This window comes from Erpetoichthys calabaricus, chromosome 10 (genome assembly GCF_900747795.2).
Source record: "Erpetoichthys calabaricus chromosome 10, fErpCal1.3, whole genome shotgun sequence".
In the NCBI taxonomy this organism is placed as follows: Eukaryota; Metazoa; Chordata; class Cladistia; order Polypteriformes; family Polypteridae; genus Erpetoichthys; species Erpetoichthys calabaricus.
In genome coordinates, this window is record NC_041403.2 from 65431354 (window position 1) to 65456631 (window position 25278).

Sequence of the window (25278 nt, forward strand, 5' to 3'; positions counted from 1 at the left end):
ACCATCGTGCTGCCCTTACAGAACCACCAGAGACGCTGAACAGGAGCTGACAGCAGCCACAGCAACAGACATTTTATGTTGATTTACATGTAAAAACTTTGCTTTGTGTGCTTCTCAGAAAGCAGAGTTGTCTGCAAAAAATATTCAGTCAACTCCGCAACTGTTAACAGGACAGGAGAAGCCATTAATTAAACTGAAAATGTACAGTGGTGTGAAAAACTATTTGCCCCCTTCCTGATTTCTTATTCTTTTGCATGTTTGTCACACAAAATGTTTCTGATCATCAAACACATTTAACCATTAGTCAAATATAACACAAGTAAACACAAAATGCAGTTTGTAAATGGTGGTTTTTATTATTTAGGGAGAAAAAAAAATCCAAACCTACATGGCCCTGTGTGAAAAAGTAATTGCCCCCTGAACCTAATAACTGGTTGGGCCACCCTTAGCAGCAATAACTGCAATCAAGCGTTTGCGATAACTTGCAATGAGTCTTTTACAGCGCTCTGGAGGAATTTTGGCCCACTCATCTTTGCAAAATTGTTGTAATTCAGCTTTATTTGAGGGTTTTCTAGCATGAACCGCCTTTTTAAGGTCATGCCATAGCATCTCAATTGGATTCAGGTCAGGACTTTGACTAGGCCACTCCAAAGTCTTCATTTTGTTTTTCTTCAGCCATTCAGAGGTGGATTTGCTGGTGTGTTTTGGGTCATTGTCCTGTTGCAGCACCCAAGATCGCTTCAGCTTGAGTTGACGAACAGATGGCCGGACATTCTCCTTCAGGATTTTTTGGTAGACAGTAGAATTCATGGTTCCATCTATCACAGCAAGCCTTCCAGTTCCTGAAGCAGCAAAACAACCCCAGACCATCACACTGCCACCACCATATTTTACTGTTGGTATGATGTTCTTTTTCTGAAATGCTGTGTTCCTTTTACGCCAGATGTAACGGGACATTTGCCTTCCAAAATCTTCAACTTTTGACTCATCAGTCCACAAGGTATTTTCCCAAAAGTCTTGGCAATCATTGAGATGTTTCTTAGCAAAATTGAGACGAGCCCTAATGTTCTTTTTGCTTAACAGTGGTTTGCGTCTTGGACATCTGCCATGCAGGCCGTTTTTGCCCAGTCTCTTTCTTATGGTGGAGTCGTGAACACTGACCTTAATTGAGGCAAGTGAGGCCTGCAGTTCTTTAGACGTTGTCCTGGGGTCTTTTGTGACCTCTCGGATGAGTCGTCTCTGCGCTCTTGGGGTAATTTTGGTCGGCCGGCCACTCCTGGGAAGGTTCACCACTGTTCCATGTTTTTGCCATTTGTGGATAATGGCTCTCACTGTGGTTCGCTGGAGTCCCAAAGCTTTAGAAATGGCTTTATAACCTTTACCAGACTGATAGATCTCAATTACTTCTGTTCTCATTTGTTCCTGAATTTCTTTGGATCTTGGCATGATGTCTAGCTTTTGAGGTGCTTTTGGTCTACTTCTCTGTGTCAGGCAGCTCCTATTTAAGTGATTTCTTGATTGAAACAGGTGTGGCAGTAACCAGGCCTGGGGGTGGCTACGGAAATTGAACTCAGGTGTGATACACCACAGTTAGGTTATTTTTTAACAAGGGGGCAATTACTTTTTCACACAGGGCCATGCAGGTTTGGATTTTTTTTTCTCCCTAAATAATAAAAACCACCATTTACAAACTGCATTTTGTGTTTACTTGTGTTATATTTGACTAATGGTTAATGTGTTTGATGATCAGAAACATTTTGTGTGACAAACATGCAAAAGAATAAGAAATCAGGAAGGGGGCAAATAGTTTTTCACACCACTGTATATAGATTAGGCCTTTAAATAATGAAGAAAAAACTTCTACATGTGTATCGTACAGGGTTTTTTATTTAGATGTTTTAAATTGCACATTGTCATAGACAACACTTGGAAGATGTTGCCAACTGGTGTGGCTGGCCGTCTGCTCGTCTCGCTAATCTGTGTTTTATCTTTGTTTTTATGTATTAGTTTATCTCAGCGGCCACTGTCCTACGATCATGATTCTTTACTTAACATATATTCTTGCTTGCTTTCCTCTCAATTTTCATCTCCTGATGGGATATTATGTGAACCTCCACCTTTGTTTTATTCATCTGCTGACTTCTTCACCTGGACGCCAGTGTTCACCTGTATCAGTTAGCTGAATGTCTCTTGGAGACGCAAACGTACCCGTCGCTGCCATGGAAAAAGAGGCGGTATTGCTGTTAAACAACACCGACTCAAGTCCCAGAGCTTGGATTCCCGATGCCTGCGAGTCGTCTGTGACCCATCTTCTCCTGCACAGGACTCCATCCCTGGTTCATGGGCGCTGCACACCGGATTTAATTTCTCCATTTCAAGGCAGCATCACTCTTCCTCGGTGTGCTCTCGGGGAGTAAGCGCTGCTAATCTTCACACGCTCACCCGTGCTCATCCTGCAGCGAGCTCTTCTACTTCTATCAAGGCTGCTCTCTTGAACGTGAGGTCAGTGTCTAATAAAACTTTTATTCTGCAAGACTTTATTATCTCAAATAATCTGGATTTCTTTTTCATCACTGAGACCTGGATTGTAAATGGTGACTCTTCATGTTTTACTGACTTGGTACCATCAGGATATTCATTTTTAAACTCTCCTCGGCTGACTCGTCATGGTGGGGGCATTGCCACTGTTTTTAAAAGTATGTTCTTGTGTCGCAGCCTTACAAGGGGTCCGTTTAGTAGCTTAGAACTGCAACTTTTCGAAGTGTGCAGCTCCCCTTCTTTGTTGTTTGCTGTGGTTTACAGACCTCCTGTAATTAATGATATCGTCATTTCTGAATTCTCTGATCTCCTGGCTGATATCACCCTCTCCCATGACAAAGTATTTATTGTTGGTGATTTTAACATTCACGTTTGTTGTCAATTGAAACCTTTGGTCAATGACTTTTTATCACTATTGGACTCATTTGATTTTATCCAGCATATTAATACGCCAACTCACTCTCTCGGTCACACCCTTGATCTCGTTCTTACACGTGATATTTCAGTTAATAATATTTATTTATGCGGTTTCTTTTACTGATCAATTTTCTATAATGATGGATTTGAATATTACTATAGATGTCCCTACTACTAATTGTGCTCCACGCTGCTCTCGCTTTTTAAATTCTTCTATTATATCCGATTTTAAAACCATATTCTCTGGTCTTGATGTGCATGTCCAATATGATGGTATCGATGATTCTGTCTTAGAATTTAATTCTTCTTGTAAAATGGTTTTAGACTCAATTGCTCCGCTCAAGATACATTGTAATAAGGGAAGACCTGCTCCCTGGCTAAATGAAACTACGCGATCGCTGCGCCGCACCTGTCGAACTGTGGAACGGCATTGGAAAAAAGATGGACTGATTGTTTCTAAACAGATTTTTAGGACTTCTCTACTCAACTTCCAGGTTGCAGTTAAGAAAGCTAAACATGATTTCTTCGCTGATTTAGTATCCCGTCATTCTAAGAATCCTAGGGTCTTATTTAACTCAATTAATACGGCCATTCACCCTCATTCTGTGATGGGATTAAATAGTACTGTTCTTTCATGTGAGCAGTTTCTTTCATTCTTTGTCAGTAAAATTGATACTATCTGCTGTGGCATTGTTCCAACTGGCTATGAACTTCCTACTGTTGATCATGTTATTGTCTTGGAATCTTTTGATCTTGTCTCACTTTCACAGTTAAAAAGAACTATTGACACCCTTAAACCAGCTCTCAGTCCTCTTGATATTGTACCACCACACCTCATAGTGGAAGCCTTTGATGTTTTGGGTCCATCTTTACTAGCAATTATCAATGGTTCTATTATTGAGGGAGTTGTGCCCTCATTTTTTAAACATGCTGCGGTACATCCCTGTCTAAAAAAGGAAGAATTAGATCCTGGAGTATTAGCCAATTTTCGCCTGATTTCCCAATTGCTATTTCTGGCTAAAATATTAGAAAGAATTATTTATAATCAATTGGTTGATCACCTTAACTTCAATAATTTATTTGAGATCTACCAATCTGGCTTTAGGCGTTATCATGGTGTTGAGACGACCCTCCTTAAAGTATTCAGTGACATCTTTGTTATTACTGACTCAGGTGGCGCTGCAGTCCTTGTCCTCCTTGACCTGTCCGCTGCCTTTGACATTATTGACCATGAGATATTGCTGATACAGCTTGAACATCTTGTTGGGTTTAAAGGGGCTGCTCTTAACTGGTTCAGGTCATATCTAACTGCTGGTAGACACTTTTCAGTGACTTTTAATTCCTCTTCTTCATCTACTGCTCCTCTTAAATATGGTGTTCCTCAGGGATCCATTTTGGGTCCTATTTTGTTCTCTATATACCTTCACCCTATTTGAGCTATTTTTAGGAAATTTAACATTTTTTTTCACTGCTATGCTATGATACACAGGTTTATATTCTCCTCTGCAACTCTGCAATAAATCAACTGCACAACTGTCTTTCTGAACTAAGATCCTGGATGGCTAATAATTTTCTTGATCTAAATCAAAATAAAATGGAGGTGCTTATAGTGGGTCCATCAGCTAAAGCCCAAATTGGTCTTGGACTTCTCGGCTCTTTCTCTATCTTTTGCAAACCTCAAATCCACAATCTTGGTGTTATCTTTGACAGTAACCTCTCTTTTGAGAAACAGGTTAATTCTGTAGTCAAGAGTTGCTTTTTCCAGCTTCGTCTATTAGGTAAGATCAAGCCTTTTTTATCTTCTAAGGATCTTGAGAAAGCTACTCATGCTTTTATCTTTTCTTGCCTTGATGACTGCAACTTGCTGTATTCTGGGATTAGCAAATCCCTGATACACAGGTTACAGTTGGTGCAGAATGCTGCCGCTCACTTTCTGATTAGGGCAAGAAAGTCTGATTCTGTTTCTCCAATATTAGCATCTTTACACTGGCTGCCTGTCAGTTTTCGAATTGATTTTAAAATCTTGCTGCTAGTTTTTAAATCTTTATCCGAATTGTGTGTTTTACACCAGCCATCTAGAGTGCTTAGATCTTCTGGTCAGTTGTCTCTTGTTGTCCCTCGCACCAAGTGTAAAACCAAGGGGGACAGGGCTTTTGCAGCTGCTGCGCCTCGCCTGTGGAACTCTTTACCTCGTTACATAAAGGAGTCGTCTACAATTGAACTGTTTAAAACAAGATTAAAGACTCATTTCTATTCACTTGCATTCCGTGACCTTCAGTAATACTGATCGTTTGCTCATTGTGATTATGTAACATTACTTCTATTTATTATTTATTTTATTTATGTTCATTTATTTTATTTATATTTATGTTATTCATGTTAATTGTATGTTTTTCTTTTATTCTATTATTGTAAAGCACTTTGGCCACAGCATTTCTATGTTGTTTTAAATGTGCTATATAAATAAATTTGACATTGACATTGACATAGAATGTATCATTTATGAGTTATAAAATAAGTCTAAATATCTTACCCTTCAGCCCAAATGGACTGAAATATTAGCATGCTTAATCTGCACTGATTCTTGCCTAGTTTTATTGGTTATTGTATAATATAAGCTATATAGGTTACAATGTAGGTTACAGGCCGTAACATACAATTCATTAAACAACAACATAATCTATCTGCAGTGGGGGAAGTGTTAGTGAGGTATAAGAAATCGAGTGTGTCATCTGCTCTTTAAGTGCTCAGACCTGGGTAGCACCTGCACCGCACCGTTTCAGGTCAGATATGTCTCTATGGGCGACCAAAAAAACTCCAAAGCAAACATATTCTTCACCAGGGACAGGGTTGATCCAAAGACAAAGGCACTCAGATCCATACCTTATGTTTCAGGGCAAACTTGAATTAGCAGACTTCATCTTTTTCTGGACATTCCACTATACTGTGTGATGTGACTTTTGTTTTTTTTTAACCACTGTGAGGGACGCCACACTGGGATTGGCAACCAGCACAGAGCTATACTGAGAACCTTACCCAGCCGGGATGCCCATGGTGTGGAAGGACACGTTTGATGGCAGCCCCCCAGAATCACCACGGATTCTCAAAAGGCATCTTGGGAATTGGAGTTCATTGGCTCAGCCCTGTTTGGTTACATGAGTTCTGCCAGCGATTGCTGAGGGGACTGGCAAGCCCTGCTATGTCAGGCTCCACCTCAGTTCTGAAGTGCTGCTGGGTGTAGCCCCGCTTTAATCTGGGAGCCAGAGATGGACGAAGATTGCCTGGTGGAGCAGAGGAGAGAGAAAGAAGAGGACAGAGGGTGCTGATTGTGTAAAACACTTACCTCTGTAAGGAGTTATGATTGACCGTGGGAAACTCTTCCTGATAAGAGTTTCACACAAATAAAAACCTTTATTCATTGAAGAACTTGTGCCTGAGCCTGTATGTTGGGAGTTTGGGGAGCTGCAGCACCCAATGGTGACTATACCATCGATATGTGAATACAGCATAATGGCAAGGATGACGCTGACGCTCAGTCACACATAACGTGCGTTGCTTATCCATCTGCAACATTAGTGTGACACAAGAATGAATAACTGATTTGATTTTAATAGTTCTCATGTCATTCTATGCACTTTGAAGAGCTAGTGTATTAATGAAATGAGATGTAAGAAAATACAGGTCAAATCATGTCCCTTACTGATCCAATACGGCATGCTTTATTACAAGGGATGAGTGGTGAATCTACTGGTGTGTGTGGATGGAGTTCATTATCAAGAAACAACACAGGAAATGATCAAGTGATATGAATAGACTTGGACTCATTTGGTGTGACACGCGGTCAAATTGATTGAATTAAATTAACACATTTAGGGGTTGCTTTTAACTGCAGAAATTTTGAATGCATTATTTGGACTCATTAATGGCGATCAATCAGTTTTATATATCACTTATCCCATGTAGTTTGTAAGGATGGCTGATAAAAAAACTGAATCTTTTGTTTTCATGCAAAACAAAGATAACAAAGTTTCTGATATCAATGGTGTCTAATGCTGAGCAAGAGTAAACATTGTCAAAAAGTCCATGAAAAAATCTCATGTTATTTGTGTCACACAATCTCCATATATTTTTACTAAAATATTGTTAAATAAACCACTTCAAGGAAATCCTGTGGTGAATGAAAATTAATTGCTCTCAGCATTTGAAGTGAAGACCTGCCTTATTCAATGGTCAAGAATCCAGGGCAGTAACAACTTATTCATTGGCTAACATTGCACATCACGTGATATTGACAAAAAGCATGCACTGAGAGACATGTAATATTAAAAGTAAAAAAAAACGCAAGTAAAAAACTTATCAGGAAGAGAATATTCAATATACTTGTGCATATCAGAAATGCTTCAACAAGTAGAAGGTCACAGACTGCTGCTAAATAATCCTGATTCACTCCAGTTACAAATATGAATACTAATGTAACAATGGAAGGCAGGTCTTTACTTTAAATGTTCATTCATACTTCAGCATATTTCATATTGTTAAAAATATTTCAGTAGAATTATGTGAGCTTTGTACTATGTGAGCATGCAACGGAATGGTTTGATATGTAGATGATATGGTGCGAGTAATTAGAGATTTTATTAATGGACATTTTTTATATTGTTTGATAATGTTGTTCAGAATTAGTCACAGTGGAGGTCTATTATATCAGAAACTTGGTTATTTCAGCTCTGCACAAAAATATAAAATACAAAATTCTTCCCTGCCATTACTACAAACTACATGAGGTTAGTAGCATGGGGTTAGTAGCATATAAGAAATATAATTTTTGTGTGGAATATTCCCTTAAATTTAACTATCCAATTTAAAACTGATATCAACACTGTGACCTCCAGGGAGTGCCCTCGAGTCTCCAAGCCCCAGACACAAGGTTTTTATTCACAATATCATCTTTTTTCAAACTCCACACCATAATCTCCAATGAACAAAATACCTTCTTCTGCTCCTCCAGTTGAGTTTTTCCCTTTGCCTCCCCTCTCTGACCAAATCCCTTGAAGCAAGACAGCTTCCTTTTATGCTAGACCTGGGAGAACTACTGGAGCCATGGCTTCGCTAAACAGAACCACTTCCGGATAATATGGATACCTCCCAAACTAGGGAGGTGTTTTCCCAACAGCACCCCCGGTTGCACCCAAGGAACAGTGGGGTTGCTTTTCAAAACTACAAGTGCCAGGCAACCCTGCAAGTGTCCAGGCTGGGGCCAAATTAGACTGGAGGATGACCTGCTTAAAATCCCCCAGTACATCCATTATTTTATAATATATCTGTGATAAGGCTTTAAACACACTGATTTACTTTTGTACTGAGACCAAACCTCTGCTTTTAGCAAACTGAAAAACTAATGGGCACATTACTCCATGGTAAAGTGAGGGAACTACAGAGAGGAAAAGAGACATTAAAGGGTATCTTGTTCTAGCCTTCTAGTATCTCAAGCTCCTCATATCCCTCAAGACTATCACTTTCAGCTACTAGAATTTTTAAATCAACCAACTTATTCTGGGTCTTCCTTAGTGGAGTCCTGCAGCACCCTATGGGGCCATGGGCGCACAGTTTGAGAAGAATTTATGTAGAAGACAGCTTTATGTCTCTTATTGCTGTGTTCTAACAATTTTGTTACTCTATAATTTCTGTCTGGGTAGAGCATTACTAAAGGATATTACAATGCATTTACCGTGTAACACAAGTTAATCTATGGATATAATTAGATGTGCAATAAGAATGAAGTACATGTTTTACGTATATCATTATTCAAATCAAAAATGATTTAGAAATAATGTAAAACAAATTGTAACCATAGAAGACAACAACAAAACCATCCCACCTCCTTTAAAATGGCGTCCATATAGGATTAAAACTACTGATTCCAGTAAGAGAGGCTAGACAGACACAGTGAGTCCCCAGAGAAGAAAAATTAATGGAGCCAGATGATCTATTGATCTGTGCCACCTAAAGTCTGAGTAAGGTTAGATTAAATAAAGACGATTTTCAGAGGTTCCCTATGAGTGAGTCAGGAGATTTCCAGCCAGAGGCTAAGCTTAGTTTAGCAGAGACAGGCAGAATAACCTCTGCTGGACAGAATTCGAGGTCAGAGAAAAAATATATGAGACAGAAGGGGAGTATTAACAGAAAAAGTATTGGACAGGCAATTGGAAACATCTGTTCAAAACCCAGAAACTGGAGACCAGTCAGAAAACATATGGGGAAAAGCGCCAGGAACATTTAATACATTGACTGGTGGAAAATGTATTACCAGAACGCTGCAGTGTTGGTTGTGAACAAATAAGCAAAAAGAACAATCGTGAAGTGTTGGGGAATCCACCCTGTATAATGCAACAGCAATTTAAGTAACAAAGCAATTAGTCACAAAAGACTGAGTCAAGACTTTCTAAATAACAGAATTGATTACATCTTGCCTGAAGAAGGGGCCTGAGTTGCCTCGAAAGCTTGCATATTGTAATCTTTTTAGTTAGCCAATAAAAGGTGTCATTTTGCTTGGTTTTTCTCTAAATAACAGAATGAATGCTTGGGTTTTTATAGGTGGAGGACAGGAAGGGGAGGGATCTCAGGTGGAAATGAGGTCTGCAGGTGGGCATGATGAAGAAGCAGAAGTGGGTGGTGTCTTAACTGTTGTTTCCTTCTGGTGGTCTGTGGAAGAGGGAGAAAAGGCATTAGTACCGTTCATCAACCCTTGCCTCTGCAGTTTACTCCCAATTAAATCCTTACACTGCCTCCCAAGCACACGTGTGTGACAAGGTATATGCATATATGGTAAAAAAAAAACTCTTATCAAGTCTCTCACCTCCTTTCTGGTTTTATACTTTATGTCTTTGAAGGCAACTCTCTTACTGTGCACCTTTATGCCTCCTTGTGCGTCTTACACTCGTACTTCCTCTTTGTTACCAAACTGACCAATCAGATTGCTCTGAGGGACTAGACACAGAGATTTTAGTGTTTTGCTATATAGTAGATAGATTTTCTGCAAAATGTTGCAACAAAAAAAAATCTATGGATATCCACTAGATGGCAGTACTGTTGTAGGTAACTGAGATGCAGCACTAAGATCTCCAGCAAGTTTGCTGTGTCTATAGTAACTGTATTCTGAGATACGAGTTATCTCATACGTCATGTCTTGACAGCCTCAATGACATACGAGTTAACTCATACTGCACATTCAAAGTGTTAAAGGACACAAGTGACAAAAGGGAGGTCATACCACAGAGTTTGTGAGGGGTGAGGCATAGGCGTTGTACAAATATAAAATGCTTATGCTGATAATTTGGAGTTTTGGAAAATGCTAAGTTATTAAGGATAGCTTTCCACAAAATGGGGAGAGAAGAAAGGATGTCATTCTGTGAGATTGAATCTTTTATTAAGGGATGATACTGCCATAAAGTTTGGAGGTGCTAAACAGGAAAATTTATAAAGAGGGAGGGAAGGGAGTACAGTGGATACTGAGATCCCATTTAACTTTAAGGACTGTTCTGATTTGAAGTTCAGAAAAGAAAGAAGAAGGAGGAACAGAAAACCTGGACCTGAGTAATTGGGACTTTCTGAATTCAATGTCATTATAAATGTCAGAAAGCATGGTAATGCCTCAGCAAGTCCATGGCTGAAAAGAGATGGGCCTGCTGCCAATACAAAAGCAGGATTCTGTAAGAAGGGGGTATGGCTGGGCCATACTGGAGTTGTGCCAAGATGATTTCCTACTTTCCAACCAATCTGCATTCTAAGGGCCTTAAAGTTGGGAGGTATGACTTTAGTTTCAGGAAAGTAAAGGAAAGAACAGAGAAGAATTTAGGCAACGCATTCTTGGAACAAAATTAAACTACAGTAATACAATAATATTGTACTTTTGATTTATCTGTTAATTGTCAATCCTGTTTATGTAGTTCAGGGTTATAGTGAGACAGTCTCCATTTCTCATATCACACATATAATTTCATTAGAAACTAACTTAGAAAGTGAATTTTGGGCACTTGATGGCAAAGCAGTTAAATGAGGAGCCCATGGTTAAGAAAAGTGTTTTGTAAGACTGTTGTGGATTCAGCAGAAGACCATTTTAACAATAAAGACTGTTGAACAAGTTGAACATGTGGAATAATCATTTGAAGGACCCCTTTTGATCTTGCTGGTTTTTTTTTTTAAATGCATAGTCAAGGCATTTGGGGAGAGTTTCATTTAATGCCTTTTCTGCATTTAAGATGATTCAAGGAACATAACTAATAACTTGTCCTCAGTGAGAGAAATAAAAGTGGACACTTTCTTTCTTTTAAGTAAGCTTAAAGGGTACCTACAGGGAGGTAACACTGGATGGGCAGAAGATTTGCTGTTAATATGTCTGGGAGAGTATTTTGGTAAGAAAGAGACTGAGCTGCACAGCTTGACAGGGAGGTGCAAATGTTCAGCTACAGATTATATATGTGACACTCTTTGTGACTATCCCTCTTAATTCTGTGACAGGAAACCAAATATTCAATGTAGCAGTTCCTGTAATGGATTTTATTTCACTTGGGATTTTCACATTGCAATTTCAGGTGATCGTGTGCCATTTTAGATAAAAGAGATTACCTGAACACAGAAAAAGAGAAATTCTCTACTAACATACATTTCAAAATAAAGTAGTAAAAATTCATTAGAAGATAAAGTTCTTGAAGATTTGGTGTGATTTCTTGGTCTTCCCATTTGAATAGCAGCTGAAATACAAAATGGCTACCATCTCAGAACAGGAAAGCCACAGACCTCATTTAAAATTTGCTTTCTGCTGCATGGCCATAGTTCTATATTTTATTAAACATTATATTGCAAGCAGCTAGTTTCAAGTCTGGTTAGTTAACATCCCTGCAGTCTCTGAATGGACTGTGGTGTTTAGATAAAGGACTGATAGCTAGATGGACAAATAGCTTCTAGAGGGTTAGCGGACTGGTGCTGTCTCAGAGGACCAATGAAGTAAGTCAGTGTCCGCATGGAGTTTTGCGTGAGTGTGATTTTGTGCGAGTTTAATGTGGGTACTTCAGTTTCTTCACATATCCCAAAACATTTTAGATTAAATGGTAACCTTGTATTGGACTTGATCAAGCGAGTTTACTAATTGCTGCATTCAGAAACAATTTCTACTATATATCCACATGTTTTTGTGTTGAGATACTTTGCAGGTTAAATTCATTTTGGCTCCTTTTGGATCATCCTAATTTTATTTATTGCTTCAGTTTCTGTCACTATGTTAATGCTTTTGGTTTCTGAGTTCAGTGTTGCACTTAGTATCCAGAGCGGTTTTCATTTGCAACAAGTCATCAATTAATACATCAATTAATGATATATTAATTTTAATCCCTTTTATTTAGGACCAAATGATTGCAGTAATACCCTCTGTACTTTTTTTGTAAATATCGATTTTTAATGAGAAGAAGTCAAAAGTCAAAGTCATAGTTTGTGTTTAGTATGGGTCTAATGTCTGCCACCTAGAAAACACCAAAATATTATTAACGATTGCTCTTTTTATGGAATGACACAAAAAGCAAGAATTTAGAAAATGGGTAGATAGCTTCTAGAGTATGGAGTATTGAGAGTTTTAGACAGTGTTATTAATGTGTGTATTTCATTAAGAACAGTGTGGCTTTAAAGGAAATTGTAATTAAAACTCCATACTACTGTTTAAAAAGGTGTTGTTTAATATTACTAATTTATTTATTTGGTGCAATTCATTTTGAGCATTTTTACATGACATTCTTTAAGCACAATTATTCAGAGATTTGTAGTCATACCATTAAAACTCAGGCAGAACTACATACTAATGGAGGGCTATCGTCTAGCAATTACATGTTTATCTCAGTAGTCACTTTACCATAATGCCTTTGATAAAAGAAATTAGAAATAAAGTAGGAAAAAGGAGCTGTTCATTTATAATGACCATTCAGCTCATTAATTCCAATTCTTCTAAAATGCTTTGTATTATTTGTGTAAATTATATTGTTTACTAATTTATAGTTTGATGGCACATTGTCAGTGAACAGTTTCCTTCAGCTATTTCCTTCACAATTATTCATATTTGTCAATATATTTTATTGGTCTCCCTTTGCTTGTTAAGATTCCATTTCATAGTCTTTGTAGAATAAAGCTTGTGGCTCTTCTTTACACACTCTGTTTGTTATAGAAGGCAACTGTCTTAAAACTGTGGCATCACAAGTGCATTGTAAAATGTAGCTGTTAGATTGTGCTTTGTATGATCAACTTATCTTTCTGATCTTTTTAAGCACTTCAGTCTGCGGTTGGTAGCTGGCCTTTGAGAATCAGTTTGTGTATCACTTACTAAGTGTCTTTTATTTCTGAGAAAAACAGCAGTCTGCTCCTTTGATCCGTCTCCTGTTTTAAGATTATCATTTGGACTTATTTTCATATAGTGACAGTGGTCTGGCCTCTATAGCACTGAGGAGCAATAGATCAGACTAGGAGGATTTTTGAGAAGAAAGGGCAAAATAAAAGACAGTCTGTCAAAGTGCAGTACATAAATGGATTTCGAGGAGCTAATCTAAAATCAAAGTGAAGAAAAATTGCACCCTGCCTCTTTACTTCGTTTCATACCAGAATCTTTAAGACACCTTGAAGTCATAAGACAGGTTATGACTCAGAAAATACAGTGGGTCAGGATGCTGACAATAATTATTTTCTAAAATGGTTGGAACAGGAAGAGGCACTGTACAAGAAATCTTGCAAAGCAGGGAGCCATTCTCAAAGTTGTAAACACACTCATAAGGATAAAAGTTAATGGAATCATTTTCCAAAAACTTTCTTGAGGCTGTGACTCTCTCCAGTTATGCTGAAATATAAAAGCACGACACTAGTAATGACATTCTAGATTCATATTAACACATAAATGCTAACTGAAATTCCCACACACAAGCAAAATGATTTCCCAAGCCACAACAAATTAAAACCATAGCAGTAGGTAATCCATTCAAACAAAAACTCATTTGAAAGCTGAGACTGTGCCACTGTTTGAACCGGTGTGGTACTTACAAATCTTACTTTAAAAGCTTTTGTGTTAGCTGCAGATGTAACAGATAGCTGCCTTACTGAACCATAGCCACCAGTATAGGAGGTGAACAAAACATACCACTCAGTAATCTCAAAATATTCTTTATATCTGAGTGACAAGCAATAAGACAGTTCCTAGTCAAAGAAACCTAACCAACAGGCGTCCTAATTAATTAAGCTAGGGATTAATTAATGTCCATGGTCCTGAGCGTATTTTTTAAAAATAAGGTACCTGGTACAGGCAATAGTTGCATTTCAAAAAGGTGGTAAAATTACCACAAATGGTCATTTAATTTTAGTGCTACACAAGTTCTACAAGTTCTTTAACAATTTGTTAGGCCTGAGTGGTCAATGAACATATTCATCTTAACAAAAAGATAAGTGTCTGTGTGTCTATCTGTGTGTCCATCCAATTGCTATGTCTCTGTCATTCCAATAGATGGCGCATCACAAACATTAACACTGCTTTTACGAATGCCATACCAAATGGCATATAACAGACACATGTGCATTGCATGGTGCACTGCAAACTTTAATGCGGAGGTCTTTGTTGATTATTTAGATTTCAACCCATCTTAGATGGGTAGCAATTCCAGTATACCGCTATTACTGTCACTTTTTTCCCAAATCTGATAAATTAATATTGCACCTAATGGTAGTGTGGTAACCATTGTTCAGAGACTTTTTAGGTAAGGAATGCAGATGTTTTCAGGTAAGATTGTCATACTCATTAGTCATGGCACCACAGAGTTACATGTTGATTAGCACATGAGAACAAGTAAGAGTTTCATTGTATTCTCTATACGTGATACTAATAAAACCTTTAAATGTATACAGTAAATGTGCTTCATTTACATTTAATAAGTGAATCTCCAACAAGCAATACAAACAAGCAAAGAGAAGAACAATGATACAAGTTAATTCTTATACAAATTCTGAACAATTAATAATCACAGTATAAAAACGAAGTTAATAATTATCAGAAGCTAAGATCTGTCAGAAAAGCATAGTGACCTAAAAGAAGGCTTTTTCTCAGAAATCAAACCAACTGTGAAACCTAAATGTGAACACAGGGTGTGCATTGCTTTAAGTCTTTGTCATACAGTGCACATCCTACCTTTAAATATCACCCTTGTTAAATGTATTTCATATTCTTCTTTCTGACATTTAAAACTTTATATTAGAACACTCTCATTTATTTGTCACATACTGTATCATTTGCTCTTATGTCCATGACCATTTTTATTGATTTGGCTGCCTGCTGGGCATATGCACTTAATGTTTTAATTTAATGTTACTCTGAAATAATTGTACAACATTTGCATAAATTCTAAGAACAGTTTCTCCAGCATTCTTCCTGTTTGTAACCCAATAGACAAAGTTCTTCATTCTAATATGGAAAGGATCATTTCAATGTTTAGGCAAATTCTCTAAATTCTTTGCTTCCCACATACAACCATCATTTTCAAAAAAAAAAAATTCATAATAACATTCCAGCGCATCGATCAAACACACTTCACCTTCTCATACATGTAAATTAGGAAGTTTAATTAATTAGAATGACTAAAAGGGCCGACAGTTTAAAGGGGCCATTGTATATAGCATTCATATTTCTTTTTATGTCTTTCGCAATGCAAGTTGAAAGGCTGGCATCCTTTTGATTTTCTTTTCAGAGAGTTTGGTCGGTGGAAGGTGAACAGTCTGGCTGTGGAGAGAAGAGATTTTCTTGGATCAGCTTTGCCACTCACCCCTGAGTTCATTGCTACCATACGGCTCTTAGGACGCAGGCCTAGTCTCCAGCAGATCACAGACAACATCATCAAGAAATATGGAACACACTTCTTACAGTCTGCTACGCTAGGTGGTAAGTATATCAGTTGGTTTTCAATGGAAAATGAAATTGAAAAAAAAAATCACTTAAATCTTGCACAATCTGATCATTTATCACAAGAAACGTTGTCTGGTATGACTTGAGTAAGTGCCTAACTGTTATTTATTTTTTATTATAGGATCACAATTGCCTTTTTTTCATTTATTAAATAAATGCTGCAAATATTTGTTGTGATTGTTTATGTACAGGAAAGGATTTATAAAAAAAAAATGGCCATTTGTCTGTTGTATTTCTCCCGGTGCTTTCCTGAGGTTCACATATAAATGAGTACTTCTTATTCGAAGAGCCATGACTGTCTTTAACAGAATTGAATTTTTCATGACTAGTCGGTTCCTTATTGTTGCTTAAGCTGCAGAAAGTAGTGTGATGTTTTACAAATAGAATATATGAACAGCTGTCAAAAGTGAAACCTGTGTGACAGTGCTAAACACAAGCATTATTTTCTGGTATCTGCTTTATAATTGCCACTGCACATTGAAATTTCACTCTTTTTCATGTGGATGCCCGTCCTTTGTGCTTTAATGTTTTCAGTTCAATTTTTGGAAAAGCTGTTTTTTTGAAATTGAATGCATGCATTATAGGCCACAAATGATTCATGGCACCAGATGACATTGTCTATATAATTATGGAGGAGCTCCAGAAAGGATTTGCTTAGAAAGTTAAACAAAAATCATTATTAATTTATTTTGTTTATGTACTGTATGTTGTCTCTTATGTATACATGTGTGAAAATACTCCCCTGTCAAAATAACAAATAAGTATGTTTTAGAGACAATTTTTTTTTTTTGGAATTACAAAGAGTACAGTTGTCCTTTTCCTATTCCATTGGAACAAAAATCAAAGCTAGCAAATAGGAAATCCCCACAAATTAAGGATTATAAACTTTTTAATGTGTGAGTGTCAGTTATGGTGGCCATTAGTGTAATGAAGTGTTAATCACTGTCGACTTTATTTCAGCAGTAACATTTTAGTTCTAGAGCTGAGGAGCAAACAAACAAAGGAAAAAAAATATATGGATCATGGAATTTCAGCTAACTACACTGTTCTGAATATAACGTATTAAATGTTCTTTGTCAAATAATCATTGAATTCAAAAGTAGTGGTTCAATTTTAATGAAACCTGATTAAGAGAGCAGGTGAAATAAAAATAACAAAACTATAGCAATGACGTCAGGGTTCATAAAGATGGTGAATATCAAATAAAGTCCTCATGGTTTATAGTAATGCAAGTATGTTTGTTGCATTGATTCAAACAGGTACTGCATGATGTTCTGTGGGGTTTTATGCAACAGCTCCTCTACAAAGACAATCATCTGCTTAGAGTACAATATGAACATATGTTAGTGTTTAAGAATATCCATTCATCCATTTGTGTGTCTGGTAAACTGGTGTAATCCCATTTTTTGGTCAGTGTAAGTCTTTCCCTGGAAATATTTGTGTTTACTTGTTACTTGGTTGCAAAATGACATCAGGTAAATCTGTCATGAAGGGTCATAAGATTGGTGATAAGATTTCATTGATGGTGTGATGGATGATCAGGGCCCTTACCTGGCCGGGACGCCTTCTTAAAGGAAGGACATGGGAAGTAGATATGCACAGGGCATTGTCTCCCGCAGAGGCCCCAGATGGCATTCCCCCCGGGTTGCACTGGTGCCTCACATTCCCATAGGACTCCTGTGGGGGCCAACAGGGGGAGCTGCAGAGCCCTACTTTGGCCTTTCACCACACCTGGGAGTCCTTCCAGATAATACTGATGAGCCACCTAAAGTGCTCCCAGATGCAGCATAAACTTCACTTCCTCACTTCACTCAAGGAGCCAGAGTCTAGAGGAGGAGGAGAATGATGATGATGATGTTGATGAAGCTTGCTGGAGGAGGAGTGGATGTGAAAGGATCAACAGAGATAGAGTAGAATAAGAAAAGAAACTACCTTTGCTGTGCTTCACTGCTCTTGGTGTTGGTGTACTGTGCTGTGCAGCTGGGGAGCGAAGGAAAGGGTTTCCCACAACAGGAAAAATTAAATGTGTGATTTGCAGGACTTGTGCCTGGTGTCTGTCTGTGTCGTGTTTGGGGAGCTGGTGTGACCCCTGGTGCCCATAAGTCATCATCACATAGTCATACAAAGCAGTAGAGCGTTGTACTGTGTTATCCATAGATTGATACAGGAGAAAGTAGGCCTGATGAAGGGGTCTTAGCTGCCTAAAAACCTGCATTTGTAATCTATTTAGTTAGCCAATAAAAGGTGTCATTTCACCCCACTTTCTCCTAACACGGTACAATACTCCACTACTTTGTATGACTGTGTATTGATGCTTTGTGGCCACCAGGGGGCACACCAGCATAAAAGGTGTCATCTCACCCTACTTTCTTCTGTATAGTCATACAAAAAAGCAGCACTGGTCACCGTCTATTATAGGCAATTCATTTTAGTGGCATTCTGTTCAAGTATGTTGTCTGTTTTGCACCATTGTTTGGTGGTCATCAGTGAGAAGCCAAAATCATCTCTTAGAGTAACCATAACACTAATTCACAGCAGTCTGGGATGCTTGAGTTACTTGAGACATGGAGTTCAGAAGCAGGGAAAGATGTCTATGGAAGACATTTTAATGAATACTATAGATGGTTAACCAGCTCATTTTGAAGAAGAGGCTTATTTGAGTTGGAGGAGACATTAAAATAAATGGCATTGTAAAATGAAATCTGAATTGTACAGTGTGTGATGTTTTGGCAAAAAGTCATACTTTTCGTTAAAAAAAAAATCTTTTTAAGTCATCAATAAAGTGAAGTGTTTCTCTCCTACACAAGTGCCTTGAAGGTAACTGACCTGAATCATTAAGATGTGAAACTGTAAACTATTTATGGTACAGCTGTAGTATTTTGTATTGATTTTTTATTTGCTTAGTACTTTCCTAAGAATTAGAATTTGCCAGCAGCAATAATGTGCTACAGTGTTAGCCTACAGATATTACTCATAACTTGCAAATGGACAGTAGGTGGTAAGGTGAACTGATGCATGCTGTTTAAAGGCTGGTCATCAAGCCTCTCGTTCTTCTGCTGTCTTTTTTCTTTTGTTTTCTTTTTTTTTTTTTTTGCTAAAGATGGAAACTAAAAATGAGGGTGGGATCTATAGGCCACACTATGGAAATGCTGCCTGTTTATCCCAGTAGGAACTTCTACATGGTGCAGGTCACTAACAATGAGAACATTTAAAAAAAAATCAGAACCTTATCCGTGGTTTTAAAACTAGGCTTCAAAACCCTGTAAAAAGAGAAGAACTTAAGTTTTGACATTTATGGAATGCAGCATTGAGACTGTTTTTTGCATTTGTGCTCAGTTTTCAAAACGGTATGCTTCGATCACTCAGTCTGTACTTAAATAGACCCTTTTACAATAGACCATTATAGCAAAGTGCTTTACCGAGCAATATACTGTCACATAGCAATACAATGATGCATTTAATATCCATAAAAAAGCAGACACAATATGAAACGATAGGCAGCAGGAGTGAGGTCTTACTGTAGCTCATACTCAGTCAATAGCACCTTAAGAATAAACAGAATCGAACTGATCAAGTGTTACAGTAGCCCAACAAAGGACACAAGCTGCAGGGTCTTCATGGTCTGGCTACTTGCTTACACCTCTCAGTGTCATTTTGTTCCTGTTTTCAAACTGTTGAACTCTAGCAATCTCTTACACTGTGAAGATTCATACACTACCAATTGTAAACTGATCTGCTTGTTAATCTCACACTTTTCACTCATGTCTCATATATCAAAGCTTGAATTTTCTATAAAGTGATCTGTTTTCCACTAACCTAGAGGAGGCAGTTTGTGCTGCTCTGGATGGCAACTTTGACCTCAGTTTTGCAATTGCAGATTCATAAAAGAGCTTCATGAAACTCTGCAGCTCATCCCATTGCTGTAAACAATAATCACACAGACATATTTATGCTTGTTACAATGCCCAGTGGTGCCTTTTGGCCTTGGAAGACCTAGAGGTTTATGTTCTCCGGTGTCCTCAATGGGTGGAGTTTTTGTTTTCCTCTTCTCCATTGCCCTCTGACCATAGCGTTTATTAAGTTGGGCATTTATGGTCTTACTCTTATCGCCTTAATTTATTCAGCAGCACATTTAGGCCCTTAAAATGGATACCATAACAAAAAAAAACATCAATCTTGAAGGCAGCATTACTTTAAAATCATACCTGTAAGAAAAGCAAGGATCAATTTATTGAACAAACTTTTGCAATATTGCAAACCTATAAAATTATAGTCAAGAGAGCTAGACCGTGAGCCAGAAATTATTAAACAAAAAGAAGAAAAATATATGTTCATGCTTCTTTACAAAGAATCTTTATTTATTTTATGCACAATTCAAATGAATACTTAACAAAAACCCTCTCTCTTAAATAAAGGGCATCTGACATGTCATGCGTTAACTCTTAAACAACTGTGCCTCGGCAGTTAGAAACTGCCCATAGACACAGTGCACAATGGAATCAGAATGACATAACAGTACAAAAAATGACCATAAATAAAAGAAAAACAACAAAAAATAGGCTATTCAGCACTCCAAAATGAAAAAAGATCATGACAGGTTCCCTCCAATGTGCCTTTTTTAATCTTTGAAATTCTCACAAAAAATGTTGGCACAGGCCATTGGCCAAGTTCCGTTCACTCAAAAGTGTGAATTTGTTTAAAGTATTCAATGTTCAGCAGACTCTGAAAGTATTCATACCCATTCACTTCATGCGCATTTATTTATGTTTGTAGATTTAATTTTAAGTGGATACTTCATTTTTGACTATCAGTCAACACTCAGCAACCCATAATGGCAGTGAAAACAACTTTTCAGAAGTGTCTGCAAGTTTATTAAAAATCAAAAACTGTAATATCTCATTCATGTAAGTATTCAAACTCTTTGCTGCGGCACTTCAGAATATGCTCAGGTGCGACTTATTGGCTTTAATTATACTTGAGATGAGTCTAGAACTTGAGTGGAGTCCACCTGTGGCAAGGTGACATCATTTATAAAGACGCACACCTGTGTATAGAAGTTCCAACAATTCACAATGTGTGACAAGACAAAAACAAAGCCATGAAGTTCAAGGAAATTTTTGTAGACCTCTGTGGTAAAGATGTGGCGAGACCTAGGTCAGGGCAAGGGGATAAAACCATTTCTAAAACACTGAGTGTTCCCAGTAGCACAGTGCCCTCCATGACTGTGAAATGGAAAAAGTTTGTAACCATCAGAACTCTTTCTAGAGTTTGCCATCAGACCAAGCTGAGTTGGTTAAGAAAGGCTTTGAAGATTGAGGTGACCATGAACCCAATGTTCACTCTAACAGAGGTTCTGAAGTCTTCTGGCAAGATTGCAGCACCTGTCAGAATGACAGCCCATCTCAGCATCACTGTTAAGGTGGAGTGGCTAGGCAGAAGACACTTTTAAATACAAGGCATATGATGGCCCCTTCGGACTCTGAGAGCATGAGGCAAAAGATTCTCTGCTTTGATGAGACCAAAATTAAACTCTTTGGGTAGAACTTCATGCACTATGTCTGGTGAAGACCAGGCAGTGCTCATCAGTTGCCTAATACCATGCCTACGGTGAATCATGTTGGTGGCAGCATTATGCTATGAGTGTGCTTCTTAGTGGCAGGGACAGGCTGGCTGGTTCCAAATTGATGGAGGGATGAATGAAGCCCAATACAGAAAGGTTCATAATGAAAACCTGCATGTGACCTCAGACTGTGGCGACAGTTCATCTTTCAGCACGACAATTACCCAAAGCATACAGCCAAGACAGCAGCTTTAGAACATTCTCTGATTGTCATTGAGTGGCCCAACTAAAGCCCAGACTTAAACCTCATAGAACATCTGTGTGAGACCTGAAAATGGCAGTTTACAGATGCCCTCCATCCAATCTAACATAGTTTGAGAGGATCTGCCAGGAAAAATGGGATAAGCTACCCAAAACCTGGTGTGCAAAGCTTGTAAAGACTTAATCAGGAAGACTTCAGGCTCTATTTTCTGCCAAAGAGGCTTATAGAAAGTACTGAATTAAGGGCCTTAATAATTATATGAATGAGAGATTTCACTTTTTATTTTTAATAAATTTGCAAAGCTCTGTGAAAATATGTTTTCACTTTGTAATTATGGGTTATTGTGTGTGGGTTGACAGGCCAAATGGCAAATTTATCTATTTAAATTAAATCTATATCAATGTGCTGAAAGTAAAGGGGTCTGAATGCTTTCTGAGTCAACTGTATGTATACTGAGACTTGGAAGCAAATGCAAGCAACATTTAATATGATATTGTACATACTGTAGCAGAGCACAATGTTAGATACATTTATAACCCAGCCCTGTCACCAAATTCAGAGATGTCTAGTGTAGCACCATTTATCCACATTTAATCCTGCAAAGGAAAAGACTTAGTTCAATGTTCTACAATGCGTATCTCTTAGCCATTAACAAAATGTGTCTCCAGTGTCCAATATTTGGTTTTCATGAATAGTAGTGTATATAGTAGTAAATATACAGACTATATACTACTATTTAACAGTAGTATGATTATTGTAATTGAATTACACTAATAATTCACAAACTTAAAGGTGAAGATGACCATCCTCATTTTCTAGTCTAGAGATGTGATCCTAATTTTCCATACTACAGTTAGGAAGAGTGTTAACAACATCACTTAATCTTTGTCCAGTAAATTCAGCGTCTCTACTTGGAAGTCATCCACCAGTATTGTCTTATGTCTGTGGCAGTCTGTGAGGAACCACAGCCACAGTGATGGTTTCAACTCCATTGAAATTTACAGGCACCATCTTCTCACAGATAAAAGTTTTAAGCAGGTTTCATAATTCCTTCAATTGTTCTTTGGCTGTTGAAGATTCTTCTTAGCAAAGGCTAGATTTTCTCCACAATTTTGTAGCATATCCTGGATAAAGTGTACTTTCCAATTCTAAGGAGTCTCTTCTTTACCATCTGCAAATGGGTAGTGGGTGTTGCATCGTCAAATGAGTAAATGTCTATATGTTTGTAACTTCCCCGACTATGTGCTGTCCAACTTTATTCAGTTTGTAACCTTATTTTAGAGTGGGGTGAGCAACATCAGTGCAAGATGGCCGCAGTGGCCACAGGATTTTTGTTCCAACCCAATTTCTTAATGAGAAGTCAATTATTGCTAGTGAAGCACTTATTTACGCTTCACCTTAGTGGTCTCACTTATTAAGATTTTCCATCCCTAATTTCTTATTTTACTCTTTAACAGTCCCATTCACTGTTTTTAATGGATTCTTATTAAAATATAAGATGGAAATGACAAAGGAATCTGCTTTGTTTTCAGCATGAACTATCTGGTTTAATCAAATATTTGGACACAAATTTAAGAAAAAAAGGTGACTTACTGATCCCTTTTAGGCTTCAATTCATTTGGATAATATCTTTAGTAAGGAAAACATCTATGATGTAAGAATGAGCAGACATGGCAGAGTCGAAACACAACCAAGCTATACAATTAAATGTGATCTGTTATTGGCAAAGACTGGTTTCTAATTAAACCACTGGGTTGGAACAAAAACCTCCATCCACTGCAGCCCTCCAGGACATTGTTTACCTCTGTATATTAAAAGATGATTATGATTAGGAGAAATTAGGAGAAATTATTTCTCATATTTAAATGAAGTGGTAAGTTGGTACTGCACTTCAGCATATACTTTGTGCAGTACAACTAACGTGTAACAAAATGTTACAGTCTTGATTCTTGACTTCTGATTGTCCTCTGTACAGTGTTAATACCTTTGTTTATTCCCCCCCATTTGGGGACCTCAGTGTTTTTGTGCCCCCAGATTGCTCATTTTTATCTCTGAAACCCCTGATGACCTCCTTGAGTGGGTTGGATTGGGCTAGGATAAGCTGGTTGGCTGGAAGGGCTAGTGTGGGGGGGGGGGGGGGGGGGTCGTTTAATTCAAAAACTGACTTCTTATACTTTATTCTTTCTGGTTGCTTTATTTTAATAAAAAATTCTGAAAGATAATTTCAGTTCAATGGCATTGTGCAGGCTGTTGTGCTCCTCTGTTAAACTTACATTATAAATAATCAGCTATATTACACATGAAATTGGAATGAGTTTAGTGCATGGACAGGAAGCTTTCATAATGAAAGTTTTTTTAAAATATATTATCTTCTTATATAAGATTATACCATGGCTGGTCAGTTTGGCTGTCCAGGATTTTAAATCACCTGTAGCTCGCAAAACATTTGACCTATTGAATTTGGTATACATATACTACATGACATCTACTATCCTCCAAGGTTATTCCTCTATTTATTTTTATTTTATTTTTGTTGTAGAATCAACTCTCGGCAGCTGTGGTGCATGCGTGCGGGCACTGTTCTCATTCCCTACTACTTTCGCTGTCACTTCCCCTACCTCTTCATATATTAAATCATTCTTGAGGCAGATTGAAGACTTAAGTGCCAGCTTAAGTGAAAAATTAAGGAAAATGCACTAAGTAATTGCAACACAAACACTGACTTAATCAGTTTTAACACAAAAAGATGCCGACAAAAGAGAAGAAGTGGGCCGCTAGGGTGGAGAGAAGAAGAGCTGCTCAGGAAACAGCAAGTGCATCAACCTCTGAGCAAATGAATGCTAAACATACCAGAAAAAGAGGATGAAAACTAGGAATGCTCAAGTCAAGTGTAGTCACTGCACGTTATCGTTAAGTGCACCGTTACTGGTATAACATAATTTCAGACTATTTGGTTCACCAGTTTGGCAGATACAATACAATACAATACAATACAATACAGTTTATTTTTTGTAAAGTGCCGCAATGGGCTTTAACAGGCCCTGCCTCTTGACAGCCCCCCAGCCTTGACTCTCTAAGAAGACAAGGAAAAACTCCCAAAAAAAACCTAGTAGGGAAAAATGGAAGAAACCTTGGGAAAGGCAGTTCAAAGAGAGACCCCTTTCCAAGTAGGTTGGGCGTGCAGTGGGTGTCAAAAGAAGGGGGTCAATACAATACAATGCAGTACACAGAACAGAACAATTTCTCAATATAGTAAGAAATAAAAAATATAAATTTTAGAAGTACAGAGCAGAATTTAACAGTAGATGATATATCCCATAATAAGATTTGGATTTGTATAGAGTCCTGGAGACCTCATCCTTCAAGCTGCCTCCCCCATTTGGCCATTCCACGGCTGAAACAGTGCTGGGCCAACCAATCCGATGAAAGGACCCCTCTTTCCCACGATTCCCGCGATCCTCCATCTGGGATGACTTTTCCTTAGGCAGGCAAAACAACTTGGCAGGTGGGCCATGGCACCAAGTG

The 25278-nt window shown here is 37.9% G+C and overlaps 1 protein-coding gene across 1 annotated transcript in view; it reads left to right on the forward strand.

The window, feature by feature from the left end:
* LOC114645215 (BMP/retinoic acid-inducible neural-specific protein 3-like) overlaps positions 1-25278 on the forward strand; it is a 294652-nt gene that overhangs the window by 112303 nt on the left and 157071 nt on the right. Inside the window, exon 4 of the mRNA XM_028793103.2 lies at positions 15717-15907. Coding sequence (XP_028648936.2) covers positions 15717-15907 — 191 coding nt within the window. The remainder of the gene's footprint in view (positions 1-15716; positions 15908-25278) is intronic.